Raw genomic sequence first — 16,035 nt, 5'->3', positions numbered from 1 at the left:
AATATCTTTAAATGGCCTCCAGAAGGAAAAATTAATGTAGATTGAAATCAGAGACTGCAATACTATGATTCTGAATGCAATTTGGTAAACATTTATTGGATGCCTCTAATGCCCAAATGAAGATAAACAAGATATGATCCCTGCCCTCAAAGAGCTTACCATCTAGTGGGAACATGTTCACAAATAACAAATATAAAGCAGAAAGCCAGGATATTTTAAGAGATGCAGTGTCCACTGAATGGATGCCCTAACTTATAAATTGCGTATTACACAGGTGATGATACGTAGCATTAGTGTTAGATTCTAGAAAGCAAAAGGCCTATAACGGATCAGGCATCTCTGTTCTAAATATTAACATAAACTAATTTAAAAGTAAGCTGAAATAGGTGACTTAAGAACTGTGAAATCTTGAGCTCTCTTTTTATCTTACCTTATTTTTCACAGAGGACCAACTAGGTTGACAGGTTGTATAAATTCTCATGCAGTTATTTTCCAGGCAAGACTTGCATTCATCCCAGGAATCAGCCAAAGACACCTGGCATAGCTTTTCTTCTCCCTCCAGGTGTTCTTGAACTTCATTCAGAAGTTTCAGGGCCTCCTAATTAAAAGTAGAAACAAAAGTCCAATTTTCTTTTCATGGTTCTAAGTGCACCTTAGTTGATTTCACCCTTTGAAATGCGCACATTCTAAACTGCATTTTCACTCTTTCTCCTTCAGGTGCCTTGCAGCTGACAGATCTCTCCCAAAGCTTTCTGCCTAAGAAAAGAGCACTAATTGATCCCTATTGAAGACTGTAAATCTTATTCATCTGTTTGCTCATTTGTTCATAAGTATTTGTTGCATGTTTGCTATGTGACAGACGTTAGTTACTCTAGATGTGGGTGACCTGACAATGAAGACGCCATCCCAATCTGGAAACAACGTGATTTACCTACTTACTGGTAAGTCTGTCTTCAATTCTCATCCACTGAGGGAGGGGGAAAGTGGGCTTTATAGTTTATAAAGCTGGCACATTTTATTTCTTTCATTTATGCTGCCTTTAACTGTTGTACATCCTTAAACATTGCAAGAAAGTGCAATTCCTGTATGTCAAATTAAATGTTCCCATTAAGTTACATTCTAATTGCAGAGATGCCATCCTTTAGCCAGCTTTGTTCTTCTTGTCTGTATTCCCAGCGCTCCCCCTTGTGGTGCTTGCTGTACTTGGCCAAGTCGTGCTCCAGGTGGTGCGGAGCCTAGCAGTAGTGGCACCTGTCCCTGCAAGCCTCAGCCACGACCCTGGAGTGCCTTGTGGGTCAGCACAATAGTGCAACAGACCTTTCTTCCTGTGCCCCTGCCTAAACCCCTGGCTTCCCTGCAAGTGTGGACTTCTGAATCCCAGCTCACTCCATGCCGAGATATTGTGGAGGGGAATGAAGTGAGTATAGTGTACCTGTCCATAAGAAGACAGCCTCAGAGATAATGGAAATGACCCTTTCCTGGAGTACTAACCCCAGAGAATCACCTGGACACTGACAGTCTTCTACATTTTCTCTGCCTGGCTAGGATTTGTTAGCTGACCTCATTGTAAAGTTCTGCTGCTAAGCCAGGTAGCATTTGCTATGATCCACATAAGAAAACTACCAGGGCCCCAGCTTGCCAAATGCACATTTTGACTCAGACAGGAGAGAGAGAGAGTGTGTGTGTGTGTGTGTGTGTCCTTGGACTTTGCAGAAGAATTTTGGAATCTTACATCTTTTTTTTTTCTTTTTTGAGGCAGAGTCTGGCTGTGTCACCCAGGCTGGAGTGCAGTAGTGCAATATCAGCTCACTGCAACCTCCATCTCCCAGGTTCAAGCGATTCTCCTGCCTCAGCCTCCCAAGTAGCTGGAATTACAGGTGCACACCACCACACCTGGCTAATTTTTGCATTTTTAGTAGAGACGGGGTTTCACCATGTTGTCCAGGCTGGTCTTGAACTCCTGGCCTCAAGTGATCTGCCCACCTTGACCTCCCAAAGTGCTTGGATTACAGGAATGAGCCACTGCACTGGCTGAATCTTACATCTTAAAATGGTTGTTTCTTAGCTGGGTGTGGTGGCTCACGCCTGTAATATCAGCACTTTGGGAGGCTAAGGAGGCCAGATCACCTGATGGCAGGAGTTTGAGACCAGCCTGGCCAACATGGTGAAACCCTGTCTCTACTAAAAATACAAAAATTAGCTGATCATGGTGGTGGGTGCCTGTAAACCCAGCTGCCTGGGAGACTAAAGCAGGAGAATCACTTGAACACAGGAGGCGGAGGTTGCAGTGAGCCAAGATTGCACCATGGCACTCCAGCCTGGGCAATAAGCGTGAAACTCGGTCTTAAAAAAAAAACAACAGGGTTGTTTCTCCAAGGCATGTAACAATACCTACTGAATTTTCTCAGTCAGTCCCAATTTTACATATTCTGCTCATTGTCTCTATAAGCCAAAATCTTAATATTCCCAATTCCAAACTACAGTGACTGTGTACCTTTGGACAAATTAGTTATTAATATATGTAAGCCTTAGTCTCCTCACTTGCCAATAAGAATAATAGTATCTATTTCTCAAGGTCTTTGCATTAAATGAGCTAAACAAACAAGACATCTATTATTATAGTTAGTATCCATTATCATAGGCAAGGCATCTATTATCATAGGCAAGGAATCTATTATTATAACTAGTCCATTATAATAACTAGTATTTCTCAGGCTTCCTTCCACTGACTGCCCAGAAGCATAACAAGAAACAGTTGCCAAATCAGGGGTCCCAAGTTTTGGAAGTGAAACATTGCCATGGAAGAAGTAGACCTCTGTCTGGTAAATATTTCTGTAGGAATATCCTACCGATGCCTTCCATTTCCTGCTAGACATTGTACCAACTGGCAGATTCATGCTGGTAATTCTATTCCTATAGTTGACAGTTTATCAACAGTACTATATAAACCTGGTGTTGAGCCAGAAGTGGTGGCCCGTGCCTAGGATCCCAGCTACTTGGGAAGGTGAGGCAGGAGGATCCCTTGAGCTCAGGAGTTCAAGACCAACCTAGCAACACAAGAAGACCCCATTTCTTTTTCTTTATTTTTTGATATGGAGTCTCTCTCTGTTGCCCAGGCTGGAGTGCAGTGGCACGATCTTGGATCACTGCAACCTCCGCCTCCCAGGCTCAAGCAATTCTCCTGCCTCAGCCTCCTGAGTAGCTGGGATTACAGGCACCTGCCACCACGCCCGGCTAATATTTGTATTTTTATTAGAGACAGGGTTCCTCCATGTTGGCCAGGCTGGTCTCCAATTCCTGACCTCAGGTGATCTGGTCGCCTTAGCCTCCCAAAGTGCTGGGATTACAGGCGTGAGCCACTGCACCTGGCCAGCAAGACCCCATTTCATTAAAAACAAAAACAAATAAAACCTGGTTTGGGGTTCAAATTGCTCTAACCTTCTCTAGGATTTCCTACTTAATAAGTTTCACATGGTCTCACTAAATATTAATAAGGAGCGGTGGTGGAAGGGGTCAGTGATGATCCTGGGTCACCACCAAGCAGTACCCCCTAGAATGGGTAGGGCTCAATACTGGGAGACTAGGGTTGCTTGCACCATGTTTGTTAATTCATAAATTGTCTAAACTGACCTTTATTCTAGGCTTAAAGTAATTTTAAGGAGGGGTACTCAGGGTTAAAGAGATTTTTTTTTCCAATTTTCTAATTGAGTGCCTCAAACTTAAGAGTATAATTCAATGAATTTTTGTACGATAAAGTTTTTAAGAATAAACAAAAATTCTCCTAGTTGCTTGGATTCTTCAGGGCCAGAAGTGAAATCAACATTTGCTTCCCTGACTCACCCAAACTCGAATATTCTTATTACAGCTGTATACCCTATCTTCCTTGCCAGGAGGTTCAGGGAAGTGAGAAAAGCAGAAAGTCACTGGGTCCCACATGCATGCATCTGCTGACTTTATCTCAGTGCACTCATTACAGTGTTGGAGTAACATGTTAATTAACAAACATCTCAAATCCCAGTTTTCTTAGATGTAAATGAAAGTAGTGGTTTACCCAGATGTTCAAAGTAGTTCATGTGATAATGTGTTTTGTGAAGAGTGTATTAGTGCTATCTAGTGTCTCTATTCCCAGATGATCAAGCTCACAAGCCCACCAGGGAATATCCCAGCTGGAGGGGCTTCCACATTTTTCTGATAAGGAGCTATTTTGGATTTCCTCAAAATCTTTTGATTGCTGCCAAAAGGGAGAAGGGTTTTGCAGCTGCTGGTCAGGCATTCTCCTTTCCTTGCTGGAATCCTGACTGACTCAGGGCAGTAGGTGCGACTGCAAGATCAATCAGTCTGATGACAGGCTGACACACAGCTTTGGGGTCAGCCTGTCACACTACCTGGCTCCAGTTGCTTAATGGACTCCCAGAGGCCGTGATGCTCAGAAGTAAAAAGATGCCAGCAGCAATCTGGAATTCAGTGGTCCTCAACTTTATAGATAGAGGGATAGATAGAAAATGTTAGAACTTCCACTTATACTTTTTAATTAAAAGTCTGGCTGGGGTAGGGTGAATGGGGCATTGTTTAATATGTATTGACTTTCAGTTTTTGCAAGATGAAAAGAATTCTGGAGATTGGTTGCATGACAATGTGAATGTATTCAACACTACTGAACGGTACACTTACAAATGGTTAGGATGGTAAATTTTGTTATACGTATTTTAAAATTTAACATTTTTCAAAAAATAAAAATAAATTTAAAAAGTAATTTACTCTCAACATGAAAATTGAAAAGACTTTCCAAATTATTTTTGTTAAATTTTAATTTCCTGTTTGATTTAAGGGTAATGTTTGAAGATAACCTTTTTTTAAAAAAAAAAATCATTGTTTTTGAGTGTGATGTTAATTATTAATGTCATTAAACTGCAAGCTATTCAATGTCTATAGTTTAGAAATGTACTGAACTTTATACTGTAGCATATGAACAATTTTTTACATCTTCCAAGGACATTTGAATATAATATATATTCTCCATTGATAAAATACATAGTTCGAGCTATAGCTATTAAGTAAAGCTATTTGAATTTTTCTTTTTCTTTTTTTTTTGAGACACAGTCTCTGTCGCCTAAGGCTGCAGTGCAGTGGCCCGATCTTGGCTTACTGCAACCTTTGTCCCCACCAAGTGTTCAAGTGATTCTCCTGCCTTAGCCTTCCAAGTAGCTGGGATTACAGGCACCTGCCATCCCCTTCCCTCCCCCTAGCTAATTTTTCGTATTTTTAGTAACGTCGGGGTTTCACCATCTTGGCCAGACTGGTCTTGAACTACCGCCTCAGTCTCCCAAAGTGCTGGGATTACAGGCGTGAGCCACCATGCCCAGCAGCTATTTGAATTTTAAAAAGTGAATTAGGTTAATGCATTATTGGATATACATGGTACTCTCTCTTTTTTTTTTTTTTTGAGACCGAGTTTTGATCCTGTTGCCCAGGCTGGAGTGCAATGGTGTGATCTCGGCTCACTGAAACCTCCGCCTCCTGGGTTCAAGCGATTCTCATGCCTCAGCCTCCTGAGTAGCTGGAGGCAGGCACCACCATGCCTGGCTAGTTTTTTGTATTTTTAGTAGAGACGGGGTTTCTCCATGTTGGTCAGGCTGGTCTAGCACTCGAGACCTCAGATGATCCACCTGCCTTGGCCTCCCAAAATGCTGGGATTACAGGCGTGAGCCACCACTCCTGGCTACATGGTGCTCTCTTGAGATGCATATGTCAGACATCGTATGTGCCCAACTGTGTGAGAACCTTGGGAAAGAAGGGATCGATCCTCTACATCCCAGAAGCATCGACCGTAGCTCCCTTGCTCTGCTCACATGCAGTCAATTGCCATGTGAATTGCCATGTACAGGAACTCAGGTAGGCCGGGCGTGGTGGCTCACACCTGTAATCCCAGCACTTTGGGAGGCCAAGACGGGTGGATCACGAGGTCAAGAGATCGAGACTATCCTGGTCAACATGGTGAAACCCCGTCTCTACTAAAAATACAAAAGATTAGCTGGGCATGGTGGCGTGTGCCTGTAATCCCAGCTACTCAGGAGGCTGAGGCAGGAGAATTGCCTGAACCCAGGAGGTGGAGGTTGCGGTGAGCTGAGATCGCACCATTGCACTCCAGCCTGGGTAACAAGAGCGAAACTCTGTCTCAAAAAAAAAAAACTCAGGTAGACTAATGGATTTTATTATCCAGTTTTAACTAAACTAACCTTCAGTAAACGGACAGGAGGCTTAACAAGATTCTTGGAAAAAAAACTTGGCAGATTAAAAACAAATGAATAATTTAAGCTCAGTGGACAAAAAGCAAATGGCAGAGCTGACAGTTCATCATCGTGAGCTCTTTATTGGCCATGTGACAAAGGAAAACTATGGCGATCTAATCAGATCTGGCAAGTTGGCTAAAAGTTTCAAAGTATCTAGAAGATTATTTGAAATGTGGACTTAACATCCACACTCACTAATGATGAATCTCACCTTAAATACATATTGTGCCTTGAGATATTAATGGCAGCAATTCAGGTATCTAACTTATAAGTAAATTAATATGCATTTATTTAGGAATGAGTGCTAACAAATTTTTTAGTCATTGAAATGAGAGACCAAAAAACTTTGGGCGGGGCATGGTGGCTCATGCTTGTAAATCCAGCACTTTGGGAGGCTGAGGTGGGAGGATCGCTTGAGCCCAGGAGTTCAGGACCAGCCTGGCCAACATGGTGAAACCGCTACTAAAAAAATAAATAAATAAATAAAAATTAGCCAGGCGTGGTGGTGGGCACCTGTAATTCCAGCTACTGGGGAGGCTGAGACAGGAGAATTGCCTGAACCCAGGAGGCAGAGGTTGCAGTTCGCCAGGATCAGGTGACAGAGGGAGACTTTGTCTCCAAAAAAAAAAAAAACTCTGGAGACCACTGATCTAGTTAAAAAACTCTCCAGATACTTTTGACTCAATATCCTAACTCAGAATAGACCAAGAATTATTTATTTTTGAGAAAGCAGCACTTACACAGAGATGAATCCCCCAGATTCCAGGGTTTGGAGTCCTGCAGAAGCCTATTCTATAGGAAATATGCTCTTCAAGGAAATCTGAATTTTCCCTCAAACTTGTCCTCTAATTAAAGCAACTACCCGTAAAATTTATTATTAGGGAAAATAAGTAATTCATCAATGGCACTAACAAATGCAATATTTCTAGTCCAGATCTGTGTAAGAACAGACATTATTTTCAATGACTGTACCTGCTTTTCTTCTCTGCATTTCTTCAGGGTACTCATTAGATTGCTGTGTTCCTTCTCTTTTCTTTCCATCATGATTTTCATCTGCTTAATACCAATCAAAGCCTTCTTCACCTCTTCATCTGCCTCTATCTCCCCCACTTCAGAAAAACCTAAAAGACACGTGGCAATTTTTTCTTTGAGATCTGATCAGGTTACAGAACACCAAGTTCACCAATCTTTCATGTTTCCTAAAGAGAAGCTTAATTGTTCTTTTATAGGCTCATACTCTGAAAGCAGATGATAATGAATTAGCTGTCAGCTGCCACATGGACCCAGCTGCCACATGGACCATACCTTCTGTTCCTCACTTGTGAGCCCCTAAACAAATCAGAGGTCACTGAACCTCCTTCTTGTCATTTTGCTCAGGCCCTGTTTTCATTTATCCATTTTTTTCTTTCATTTAAGACTCAAGTGTGTTTATATTAGAGAAAATTTTGCATTTTCTTCACAAACAATTTACATTAAGTGCCCAGCTGGGGATCTCAGACACAATCAACAATTTCTCTTTCTTTCAGCTTCAATTACATTCCAAAGAGGCATGAAACCTAGAAAATATCCCACGTAATACAAGCTTCCTTTATAACCTAATGGACGTGTCTTATACCTTTAATAAGCCCTTAGTAGGTTTAAAATAAACTGTCATTCCCTGTTCAAAATAGCTGAGGTGGCCTCCTAAGGAGCTTATTCTTGACTCTGAATTTAATTACAGACCCCAAATCAGCTACGTTTTAGCTAATTGATTCTTCTAAATATTAACTACCCAAAGCATTTATCACCAAGCAAAGGTTGCAAGTTAATGGCCATAGAACAACCAGATTCAATGTAATTATAACCCATTCTTTCACTAGTTTAAGAATAATTGCACAGATTACTCTAATGGTTTAAATTTTTCAAATGCTAGAAAAATATTTTACTGTTCATTAGAGCTGTGCTGAGATGACACCAACCATCTGGATGATACAAAAAAAAGCAGTGAAAAAATTGGCAAGTTTTATTTACATGATACAAACATCTGGAAATGTGAACGTTTGCAGAGACGTGATTGGAATTTTCTATTTTTATCCAGATGTTTGGAGTCATGATGACTTGGTTTAAGTACCTGGAGAACGTTTCACCGTGCAGACAGTGAATATGGTTATCTCTCAACTGCGACTCACTATAAATGCCAGCAGGACAGCCAACATGCAAACAGGACACAGCATGGATAAGAAACCAAACATACTCTTCAGGTTTTCACTGATCACAGCTTTGTCCTTCCAAGTAGGTGCACAGTGACAATCTTTCAGCCATAGCAGATACACGGTAAACACCAAGAGTGGCGGCTTCATGATCCCGCTGTTACTGCAAAGGAAAAATAAACCCGCATCAAATGCCTTCCATTAGGTTAGTTTCTGTTGGCATCAATTGAAAACACATGGGATTCCAAAGCATTTTTCCTTCAATTTTTCTTTATAACTTTAGACAACTTATGCTAATGTGCCTGAGACATAAGGAAGCTTGAAATGTAAGTCAAAAAAAACAAAAAAAAAAATCAAGTCCCTATTTGGTTTAAATTCTTCATGACAGTTAAATAAGGTCGCCATCTGAAGTACTTGAAACTCAACGCAATGGGCAGGATAGATCACGTCCTCTCAGAGTCCAAGCTTCATTTTATTTCCTTGTCAACAGCAAACATCTCTAAATACAGAATTGATTAGAATCTGTTAGAGGGATTTTTTTCCCTCCAAAATTCTATGTTCTCAAGTGAGTTTTTTACCTAGGTGGTTTGCTATTTTTTTTTTTAAGAAAGCAAAACCAACCACACATATTTTTCTCATGCTCCTTATAAAACCCATTATGCTATATGAATAATGCACAGTTAAAATTTTTTCTTCTCATTTAAGGAATTTCCCTTTGAGTTTAATTTGATATACATTAATAATAAATATTCCAAATTCAAAGGTTAAAACCTTACTAAGAAAAGTTAAATAAATTAGAATAGCCATATGCTTTAATAAAGTTAAAACTATAAAATAAGCTTGATTATTTTAACTCCCACAAAGGGGATAGTTAACTGCTTTACGTATATCTACTATTTAAAAAGAAAACAACCACAGAAAACTCCATTATTTGATCAACATTTGGAATGCCTTTTCAATAAAATCATAAACTAGCAACTGTACTAGTAATTATATAGTTATCACATTTTACATACATCATTTCAACTAACTCTTCTCCTTCTGTCAATATCCAGTTTACAAAACAAAACTTTTTAATACAGTCTAGTTACCACTAACTTTGCAATATCTCCCCAGTGAAGTTGCCACCAGTTCCTGGAAGGACCTTTGTTTTTCTCTGCTTTAATTTTCATCTGTGTCAGGGATTTAGCTTTGTCCTGTCAATTTGATGACTCAGTGTTTAATCCTATTAACCCAACATTTTGAGATTATGACTATGATTTAAAATTTGGTACAGCTTAGAAGAAAACACTAGAGGGCAGGCTGTGTACACAATTGGGAACAGTGACCTTGGGCTACCTTCCTTACAAATCTGTTTTGATAGGACTCATTAAAGCCTTAAAAATATTCTTAAAATTTTCAATTTAAAATACGTAGATTCCTATGCAGGCAAAATAAATCTCTTAGATTGGAAATACTATAAGCCGCAACGTGAAAGTGAGTAAACTCTTAGATAAAACAGTTTGAAAAGTGTATTTACAGTCATTTGGCATTTTTGTTTTGTTTGTTTGGCATTTTTTGACTATTAATATATGAAGTGATATAACCAGATAAAGTGAGAAAGCCTAGCACATACATAATGCAATAGATGAGTATTTTAGGCCCACTGCAATTTGCTACTTGATTAACTGAACTGAAGAATGTAGCACTTAAGGATTCATTTAAAAACAACTTAGACAGCTGTTAGTCACAACAGCCAGCTCTAGAATCTACATGATGGGTCTCTCCGGCTACTGAAATCTCAAGATCACCCTGGGCCCTGTTTGCAAGTTTTGAGAGACTAGCCAGTCAATCCTTATTATGTGCTCAGTACTTGTCTAAGCAGGTCAAACCTTGATAATTCTGAACTGGTCTACCTGCCTTTTAGGGGCCCTTCGAAGTTGTTCCTGGTCTCTGAGCAACATGCAGTCTGGAGTTTATCTTTGCTCTGCTTGGGCACAGAGAGTGACACACATTCAAGGCCACCCACACCCCATGTCAGCTGCCTTGATTACCCACTAATTCTGTTTTATTTGGAAACCTCTTAGCTCTGTTGGAAAACAGATCAGCTCATAGCAAAACTCGAACTATTATTTTAAACAACCTAATGTCACTTATGAGTAACTACAATCCACACTTATAAACAGATGTGTTGCTGGGTGCAGTGGCTGACGCTTGTAATCCTAGCACTTTGGGAGGCCAAGGTGGGTGGATCATGAGGTCAGGAGTTTGAGACCAGCCTGACCAACATGATGAAACCCTGTCTCTACTAAAAATACAAAAAATTAGCTGGGCATGGTGGTTCGTGCCTGTAATCTCAGCTACTTGGGAGGCTGAGGCAGGAGAATTGCTTGAACCTGGGAGACGGAGGTTGCGGTGAGCCGAGATTGCGGCATTGCACTCCAGCCTGGACAACAAGAGTGAAATTCCATCTCAAAAACAAAACAAAACAAAACAAAACAAAACAAAACGAAAAACCAGAAGTGTCCTCTCATTCTGGAAAAGTTGGTCGTAGGAAATTGTTCAGCTCTACCCTGACTCTGTGCACCCCTGCTTATCAGTTTACTACTGTCCAAGTTTGGGCCCCTTTGAAGTCATGGATGGCATCTGCATGTTCTTTTTCAAGAGACCCAAATTTTGTTGAAAATAGAACCAGTTTTTAAAAGTCTAGTGGCTTACTTCCTAGTAGTCGACTTTTTTCTTTAATCCATGTTCCTTCTTTAAGTGCAATTTCTGAGAACAGAACTTTATTGCTAACTAGTACTAATTACTTTGAAAATATCTTGAAGCTTCCAAAAAGGCTCTTCCTCTAATTACTTCATCTGTTTTCACAGCTGCCATTTTGTTCTTAAGATTAAGCAATACTTCATGTGAATCCGGTCACTTTCATAATTATGACATCATTATGCTCAAGATTTAAGTGGATTATAAAATATTATAGATAGCTGCTTGGTAATTAAGGAGATCTAGAAGCAAAGCCATCTTAATTAAGAAAGATGGCAAGAGAATGCATGTGGCATCAACTGAAAAATAGAAGAATCAGGTGGATTTCAAAATGTCAGGTTTATTGTTGATAAGTTCGGGCATGGACAGAGCATCTTAGATGCCTGGCCATAATGGTCTTGCTAATATATCACCCTTGAATTAGACTTGCCCATCCTGCCACTGGCATAGGCAGACAATCTCTGGGTTTCTAACTGGGACATTTGGCCAGGAGCAGACTAGGAAGCCTGTATACCCCTCATGCTGTGTCTTATGTAGAACCAACTCCAGGATACAATGACAGTGGCCCTGCAGCCATGTAATACAGGAGTGCACGTGTCCTGTAGACACCAGTTGGATTTGCTGTCTTGCATCAGTAAGGTCCAAAAGAGATGGAAAGAGGGCAAATCCCTAATGAGTTCTCCTCAACTGAGATCCACAGACCAAGAACATGAATCAAATAACACCCTGCTTTGCAGGGTGAGAAATGGGAAAGTGAGAGGCCAGGGGTGTCAGCCTGGTAGCAGCCTTTCCACAGTCACAAGAGGCAGGCCTTCTCCTCTGACCTACTGAAAAAAAAGTTGAGGAGAATATGCATAAGAGAAGTAAAACAAAAGATAAAGTGTAAGGCTGGTTGCCTCGCCGGGAGCTCGGATGCACATTCCCCCCTCCTTTTTTCCCCCAAAGCTCGGACATGCTTGGGTTGTTCCCTTCTCCTCTTCTTGTACAGCCTGGCTTTCCCTTAAAGAACCCAGTATGCAAGCAGGGTCTTGTGATTCTAGCCAATAGCAGCCGAGTCTTTCTAGCCAATAGCAGCCGAGTCTTTCTAGCCAATAGCAGCCGAGTAATTCTAACCAATAGCAGCCAAGTCCTGTATGCAAACAAAGGCTTGTAACCTTACCCAATAGTAGTCCTGCTCTCCCACAATCAGTCGAGCTCCTTCACTCCCTATAAAACCCCACGTCTGAGAGGAGTCCGTGTGACTTCTCCGGCCCCTCCTGTCGGACCACAGAACCTCACCAGGGAGCCTGAATAAACCTTTCATATTGGATCTTCTTGTGTTGGCCTCAGTTTCTTCCTTTTAAACGCGGCAAGAACCCAAGAACAAACCTCACATAAAGATAAAGCATATAGATCTAAATAAATTATCCACGTAGAGTATAATAGCAGCTAATGTCATCAGACTTATCCTTCCCTTCCCTTCCCTTCCCTCCCCTCCACTCCCCTCCCCCTCCTTTTCTCCCTCCCCCTCTCCATTCCTGCCTCCCTCTCATCCTTCCTTTTCCCTTCCTTATTTCCTTATGTTCATTTATTCAGCCATTCATTTCATAAGCTTAAAGAAGATGATTCACAATCAAGCAAAATTTTAGAAGTGGAGTGTAAATACTTATTTAAAAATTTCCCCCTTTGCAGGCAAAGGTTGGATAACTCACTTGCTCAAAAGGACCAATGGTGTCCTTAAGTCAGTGATGAAGATCACTGTATACCACTCATGACAAAGAGGTCAAGTTACATCAACTTCCTTGCCTCAGGCTGTCTCATGGTCCTGTCCACTTGGACCTCATTGTCCTCTCATTACAAATGAGATTATTGGAAGAAATATTTCCAACTGTTACTCCCAGCTCTGAAGTTCTGTGATTATTATTCACATATTCTTGCCAAGCTTCTACATAACTGGAATGTATGAAATGATTTGACGTGACCTTTAAAATGAAGAATTACAGCTACTTTATCTCTCTTAGAGATTGCTGAGCAGGTCAAATTAGTTATCACAAATGAAAATGTTTTATTGAGCCACATAGAGTGCAATGTCATTGGAAGGTAGACCAATAAATTTTTAAAAAATTCACTAGACCATGCACAGTGGCTCAGTCCTGTAATCCCAGCATTTTGGGAGGCCGCGGTGGGTGGATCACTTGGGTCAGGAGTTTGAGACCAGCCTAGTCAACATGGTGAAACCCCATCTCTACTAATAATACAAAAATTAGCTGGGTTTGGTGGCAGGTGCCTGTACTCCCTGCTACTCGGGAGGCTGAGGCAGGAGGATCACTTGAACCCAGGAGGCAGAGGTTGCAGTGAGCTGAAATTGCATCACTGCACTCCAACCTAGGCAACAGAGCGAGACTCTAAAAAATACAAATAAATAAATAAATTCAGACTAAACTAAAATTATTGTTTTAGTTTCATATAACAGAGTAGCAAAAGTAGGCATTGAATCTAGACTTCAAAATCTTTCATGAAAAAGATCATGTTTGAATATAAAATGAGAAAATTATATTCCACTTAACCATCAACATGAAGCCAGAATTTATCTGTTTAGATCAGCACTGCACAATTTTAATTATTGATGAGAGTGTATATAAATATCAAATACAGTCTGAAATTTCTATTATATACCTAGCAGAGTGCTTCTCTTGCTTCCAGCAAGTTCAGCCCTTAGAATAGTTTATTCAGCAAATGTATCGGGCACTCATTACGTTCCACACTGGGGATACAGTGGCCTCTGCATTGTAGGTGCTCATGCTGCGTTCCAAAAGGAGAAACTGGACAATATACAAATAAATACAGAAGCCAGAACATATGACAGCATGACAACTGTTATAAAGATAATTAAATGGAAGTAATAGGATAGCGAGTAACTTAGAAGGGGAGGGGCTACTTGAGGATAGGTGGCCAAGGAAGGCCTCTTTGAGGAGTTTTTTTTTTTTTTTTTTTTTTTTTTTTCGGAGACAGAGTCTCGAACTGTTAACTGGGCTGGAGTGCAGTGGCTCCATCTTGGCTCACTGCAACCTCCACCTCCCAGGTTCAAGCGATTCTCCTGCCTCAGCCTCCCAAGTAGCTGGAATTACTGGCGCCCGCCACCACACCCAACTAATTTTTTGTATTTTTAGTAGAGATGGGGTTTCACTATGTTGGCCAGGCTGGTCTCAAACTCCTGACCTTGTGATCCAAGCGCCTCAGCCTCCCAAAGTGCTGCGATTACAGGCGTGAGCCACCGTGCTCGGCCTGAGGAGGAGACTTCTAATACAATCCCTGAAAGCAGAACCAGCTACACAATTTTCAGGGCCAGTGCAAAATAAAAACGCAGACTCCATGTTCAAGGAGTATTAAGAATTTTGGCCGGGCGTGGTGGCTCACGCCTGTAATCCGAGCACTTTGGGAGGCCAAGGTGGGTGGATCACCTGAGGTCAGGAGTTCAAGACCAGCCTGGCCATCATGGTGAAACCACATCTTTATATATATATATTAAATATATATATATAATTATTATATATATTATATATAATATATATATATAATTATAATATATTTATATATATAAATAAATTTATTTATATATATAAATATATATATATAAAGGAATTTCAAGATGGTAACAACAGATATAGATCTCTTCTGAGCAAGAGGTGCACGTGGCACATGCGTGAAGCTAGCTGGCCTGAGAGACAAGGAGCTCGCCTCTTCTGAGATCTGAAGAAGAGCAAGTGCAAAAGAAGTGGGAACAAACGTGGCTGAGTATGGCAGAGTGCAGTGAGAGAAGAAGCGTGATGTGAGAGCAGAAAGGTGCATAGCCTGTAAGTAGGGCAGGGTAAGAAGTCAGAAATATCTTTCTTGAAGCAAGACTGGATCATTGTGGAGGATTTCCCAAAGGGTAATGATAAAGTGCTGGTTTTAAAAGACCACTGTTGCTGTCTTGAGAACAGACTATGGGAAAGCAAGGTAGAAGGGAAGCCAGTTAGGAAGCTGTTGGATCACTAGGAAAGAGATAATGGCGGCTCTTTGGAGAGTGAGAAGTGGTGAGATTTGGGATGTATTTTGGAGACAGGACTGGACTGTGAGGTGAGGGGAAGAGCAGAATCAAGGGTGGCTGCTGGATTCTTGACTTGAGCTTTGGTTGTGGGATGCCATTTTCCGAGATGAGAAAGCCTGGGGCAGAGTGCAGTGGGGACCGTTGGCTGGCACGGGCCTTTGCTCATGCTCTAGGAACGCCCTACTCGGTGCACCAGGGTCTCACTCTCACTACCAACAAGAATTTGTGTTGCTAAAGTCATCAAGAAGCCACTGATGACCAAATCCACTGGTCACTCTCTCTCCTCTTTCTTCTTGTCCTCGTGGAGTTGGATGAGCAACTGATTTTAAAGCATCACTTTTAGTGTAAATGATGCCATTAGCTCTTGGTCCTCCTCTTACCTCTCCATCTTCTTTTATTTATAGCAAGATGTGATTACCTTTCCCCTAAATTTTAAATTTATTCAAAAAAATTTTATTGCCCTAGAAACAGGGTCTCAATATGTTGCCAGGCTAGAGTGCAGTGGCTATTCACAGGTGTAATCGTAGCACTGTATAGTCTCAAACTCCTGGGCTCAAGCAATCCTCCTGCCTCAGCTTCCTGAGTAACGGAGATGACACGCTGCAGCCACCATCCTCAGCCCCTCTAATCCTTTTAATTCTACCCCTTCTCACTGGCAAAACAGGATGGGTTCTTCATCCTCTCAATCGTCTTTATCTTATCCATCCCAATCCACCACAGAAAGAGGGCCTTTAAGGAGGATAAT

At 41.1% G+C, this 16,035-nt stretch overlaps 1 protein-coding gene across 3 annotated transcripts in view; it reads right to left on the bottom strand.

Annotated features, from left to right (window-relative positions):
• The window catches only part of CLUL1 (clusterin like 1), a 30,713-nt gene extending 21,043 nt beyond the window's left edge, over positions 1-9,670 (bottom strand). Inside the window, exons 1-4 of one of the 3 annotated variants that reach the window (XM_012445033.2) lie at positions 9,578-9,670; positions 8,524-8,642; positions 7,263-7,411; positions 431-598 (exon numbers count right to left, since the gene is read on the bottom strand). In XM_012445033.2, the coding sequence (XP_012300456.2) occupies positions 431-598; positions 7,263-7,411; positions 8,524-8,642; positions 9,578-9,651 (510 nt within the window). In that variant the 5' untranslated portion in view covers positions 9,652-9,670. Of the gene's footprint in view, positions 1-430; positions 599-7,262; positions 7,412-8,523; positions 8,643-9,495 lie in introns of all 3 variants that reach the window. The other 2 variants (XM_021673886.2, XM_021673885.2) reach the window with 2 other exon arrangements.
• Between the last annotated feature and the right edge of the window lie 6,365 nt (positions 9,671-16,035).

This window comes from Aotus nancymaae, unplaced genomic scaffold, assembly GCF_030222135.1.
Source record: "Aotus nancymaae isolate 86718 unplaced genomic scaffold, 86718_ANA_hifiasm-v0.15.2.pri h1tg000020l, whole genome shotgun sequence".
Lineage (NCBI taxonomy): Eukaryota > Metazoa > Chordata > Mammalia > Primates > Aotidae > Aotus > Aotus nancymaae.
Note: the sequence above shows the minus strand (reverse complement) of the source record. Positions and strands in the feature narration are given on the sequence as shown.